Source organism: Manacus vitellinus, unplaced genomic scaffold (assembly GCF_001715985.3).
Source record: "Manacus vitellinus isolate BGI_N305 unplaced genomic scaffold, ASM171598v3 ctg7180002431108_pilon, whole genome shotgun sequence".
NCBI classification, from domain to species: domain Eukaryota; kingdom Metazoa; phylum Chordata; class Aves; order Passeriformes; family Pipridae; genus Manacus; species Manacus vitellinus.
In genome coordinates, this window is record NW_021938364.1 from 1 (window position 1) to 4,081 (window position 4,081).

At 58.0% G+C, this 4,081-nt stretch overlaps 1 protein-coding gene, 1 long non-coding RNA gene and 1 other non-coding gene across 3 annotated transcripts; all 3 read right to left on the reverse strand.

Moving 5' to 3' along the window:
• LOC115307154 lies at positions 1-952 on the reverse strand. Its single transcript, XR_003915575.1, has 3 exons — positions 896-952; positions 367-407; positions 1-78 (listed from the first exon to the last, which is right to left on the reverse strand). It is a non-coding gene; the product is annotated as an uncharacterized LOC115307154 (long non-coding RNA).
• On the reverse strand, positions 759-832 carry LOC115307157. The gene has a single exon (XR_003915576.1). It is a non-coding gene; the product is annotated as a small nucleolar RNA SNORD26 (small nucleolar RNA).
• Positions 953-2,136: 1,184 nt separating the features above from the next.
• On the reverse strand, positions 2,137-4,075 carry FAU (FAU ubiquitin like and ribosomal protein S30 fusion). The gene is given in 4 exon segments (XM_029958000.1): positions 2,137-2,298; positions 2,958-3,015; positions 3,101-3,264; positions 4,001-4,075. Coding segments are annotated over 4 exon segments (423 nt in total). The 3' UTR covers positions 2,137-2,172.
• Between the last annotated feature and the right edge of the window lie 6 nt (positions 4,076-4,081).

Consider the following 4,081-nt stretch of genomic DNA (forward strand, 5'->3'; position numbering starts at 1 on the left):
GGGGTTAATTCAGGGTGGTCTGGGGGTGACTTTGAGCCACCTCATCCTGCAACGTTTTCTTCTCCTGCTGCCCCAACCCTGGAAAATCAGAAATTATTTAGGATTGGTTATTAATTTATGATTAATTAGCTACCATTAATTAACTAATTAGCCCCCCCAGCTGCTCTCAGCGGTCACGTGGCATCAGGGACCCTCAGCCATATGCTTGTCTTTGTCACTCGTCACTGAACAGCCGAACAAAGGGGGAATACACCCCAAAATTTGCACCCAGGGGGAGATTTTGGAGCCTTCCTTGGTCTCCCCAGACATAAGACAGAAAACTTAAGCTGAAAATCTTAAAAATAAAGACATAAAAAGGGTGCTCACCTCGACAGGGGCTGTGGGGACCCCCAGTGACGGTTCCACGGCTTAAAAATGAGAGGAAAAAATGGTTAAAATGGTGATTGAGGAACAAAACGACCCCACTAAACCAACCCAGAGCACAAACTTTGAGTCTCTCATCCCTCCGATGTGGGTCTAAACCTTCCCACGTGGGTTGAACTCCTGTTCCAAGAGGATCTAAACCCTCCCTATGGAGATTTAAACCCCCTCATGAGGGTTTTCCACCCTCTCAATGCGGTTTTAACCCCCTTAAAGGCTTTAAACCCCTCCCCACCAGGGTTTAATCCACAATAGGGGAGGTCTGAAGCGCCCACCCGTAATTTAAAGGAGGGTCTCACCCCCTCTTGATGGTTTAAATCCCCCCCACTCGTGTCAGTGCCACTCAGAGCGTGTTCAGGAGCTTCTCCACCAGCCCATCAGCAAGAGAGAGTTCAGTGGATCATCCCCGCAGCACTGCGGCTGTTTTTAACTAAATCTACCTTTTTACACCCTAAAAACTGGGTTTAAGGCTCACCTCTCGCACAGATGCCATTCTGCAGCCTAAAAAGCTGAAAATAGAACAAAAAGAGGCGTCATTAACAGGAATAAAGTAAATACCAAGCAGCCAACCCGCAGCCCGGGGCAGGACGAGCCCTCAGAGAACTCAAAACTCTTCACCGCGTGGTCAGCACAGGTCTGTGAGAGACTCATCCCCGAGCAGCCCCCGCGGCCCGGCAGCGGCCATCACGCGCGCGAGCGCGCGAGGAAGCCCTGGAAAGGACATCTCGGGAGCGGCCGCCCCTCCACGGGATGGAGTCCATTATCGGAGCGCTGTATAAATGGGCGGCGCCCTGAGGCCGGACGGCGGCTGCCGAGGGCGCTCCGTCGCCGGCCCGGGGATGGGGCGAAGGCGGCTGCCGAAGGCCTCGCGCAGCCCGCTGCCAGCGAAGCCTGCAGAGGCGCCCTCAGGGAGCGAAGGCGCACCGACCTCAAGACTCCACGCTCGCGGCGCGGTCGGCCTCACAGACGAAAAATGGCGCCGGTTGTCCCGCATCACGTAGCGCTAAAAATAGAGACGGCGGGGCATGCTGGAGGGGGGCGGGGCTTGAGGCGGGAAAACAGGGCGGGGCAACTGGAAAAAAGGGCGGAAACGGGGGCGTGACGGGGCCGCCGGCCCTGGCGGGTGAGGGCGGGAAAGCGGCGGTGGGGGGGGGTTTTGTTTGGTTGGGGGTTTTTTGGGAGGTTTTGGGGGTCCAGGGGGGTTTTGAGGGAATTTCGGGGGGTCAATGGGAGGTCTGGGCATTGAGGCCCCTTTTCTTGCCGAAGGCAGGCACAACGTTGAAGAAGGGCAGGTTGTGCTGCACGCGCAAAGAACCCCAAAAAAACCTCCAAAAAAACCCCTAAAGAGACAAAAAACCCAGCAAAATGAAGAGAATCAACCCCGAATTTGCTTTATTGGGTTCAGGAGTTGGTGTTGTGGCCCTTTTTTTTGCCAGAGAGGGGCACACTGTTAACCAAGTGCCAGCTGTGCTGCGTGTGCCAAAAAAACCCAACTCCCCCAAAAAACGCCCCAGAAAAGAAAAAAATAGACCCAAAACCACCCAAATGAGAGGAATCGGCCCCAAAATGGCTTTATTTTGCTCAGGAGTTGGCGTTGGGGCCCTTCTTCTTGCCGAAGGTGGGCACGACGTTGACAAAGCGCCGTTTGTGCTGCGTGTGTCAAAACACCCAAAAAAACCCCAAACCCCCCAAAAATAAAGACCCAAAACCACCCAATTGAGGGGAATCAGCCCCAAAATCACTTTATTTGGCTCAGGAGTTGGCGTTGGGGCCCTTCTTCTTGCCGAAGGTGGGCACGACGTTGACGAAGCGCCGGTTGTACTGCATGCGCCGCTTGGCACGGCCCGTCTTCTTCTTCTTCTTCTCCTGCTTGGCCACCTGCCCAAAAACAGTGGGGGGGCTAAAGGGGCACTGGGGACACTGGTGGGCACTGGGATGGGCATGGGATGGACATTGGTGGGTACTGGTGGGCACTGAGGGTATGGGGGGCACTGGGATGGGCACGGGATGGACACTGGGACGAGCACTGGGATGGACACTGGTGGGCACACAGGATATGGGGGTCACTGGTGGGCACTGGGATGGACATCGGTGGGTACTGGTGGGCACTGAGGGTATGGGGGGCATTGGGATGGGCATGGGATGGACATTGGGATGAGCACTGGGATGGGCACCAGGAGAGCACTGGGGTCACTGGTGGGCACTGGGATGGGCACAGGGAGGCACACTGGGAGTGTGGGGGTCACTGGAGAGCATTGGGGTCACTGGTGGGCACTGGGAGGGGCACAGAGAGGGACACTGGAGGTGTGGGGGTCACTGGTGGGCACTGGGAGACACTGGTGGGCACTGGGGTGGGCACAGGGAGGGACACTGGGAGCGTAGGGGGTCACTGGGGGCACTGGACGAGCGCGCAGGGTGGAGCTCTGAGACAGGCAGTCAGGGGGTTCACGCAACTTGGCACCAGGAGAGGGGGTCCTGAGGGGTCGTCGCCAAAACGCGGCGCCGGGGGGGGCCGCCAAAAGGAGGGGGGGTCTCACCTTGGGGGTCTGCCCCTCACTTTGGCCAGCCGCGGCCAGGGAGCCGTGGACCTTCGCGCTGGGGGGGGGAACAGAAGCAAATTAAGGGGTGGGGGGGTCTGTTGGGTATAATTAAGGGTCCGGACAGTTAATTAGGGGGGGGCAGCTAATTACCGGCCCGCAGCAGTGCGGGCGTGGAAGTCGCAGGGTGGCCAATTCGGGGGTAGGGGGCTCTGGCCCGCAGCACCGTCTCATCGTCCAGGGGGGTCCCACCAAAGAGCAGCACCTGGTCCTGGGGGGGGACCCCCGACAGCTCGGCCACCTTCTCCTGGGGGGGGCAAACGGGGGGGTCAGCACCCCAAAAATGGGGGGCAGCACCCAAAAAACGGGGGGAACACCCAAAAAATGGGGGGGAGCACCCCGGAAATTGGGGGGTCAACACCCTGAAAATTGGGGGGTGCCACCCCAGAAATTGGGGTGTGTCAGCACTCCAAAAACTGGGGGGGCAGCCACCCTGAAATTCGGGGGCAGTACCCCAAAAACTGAGGTGGCAGCACATCGGAAATGGGGGGGTGTCAGCACTCCAAAAAATGGGGGGCAGCAGCCTAAAAATTGGAGGCTCAGCACCCCAAAAACTGGGGGGGCAGCACCCCAAAAATTGGGGGGGCAACACCTCAAAGTTGGGGGATCAACACCCTGAAAATTGGGGGGCACCCCCTGAAAATTGGGGGGCAGCACCCCAAAATTGGGGTGTGTCAGCACTCCAAAAACTGGGGGGCAGCAGCCTAAAAACTGGAGGCTCAGCAGCCCAAAACCTGGGGGATCAGCACCCCAAAAATTGGGGGAGCAACACCCCAAAAAATAGAGAAAACACCTCAAAAACTGGGGAATCGGCACCCCAAAAATTGAGAGAGCAACACCCCAATATTGGGGGATCAGCACCCTGAAAACTGCGGGGGCAGCACCCCAAAAACGGGGGGCAACACTCTAAAAATTGGGGGGCAGCACCCCAAAAACTGGGGGGAGGGTTTAGGGGGGGATCCCCCAAATTTGGGGGGGCTCACCTTGATCTGGGCGAGGGTCTCGGAGCCGGAGACCTCGAGGGTCAGGAGGGTCTGGGCACGGACAAAGAGCTGCATGGTGGG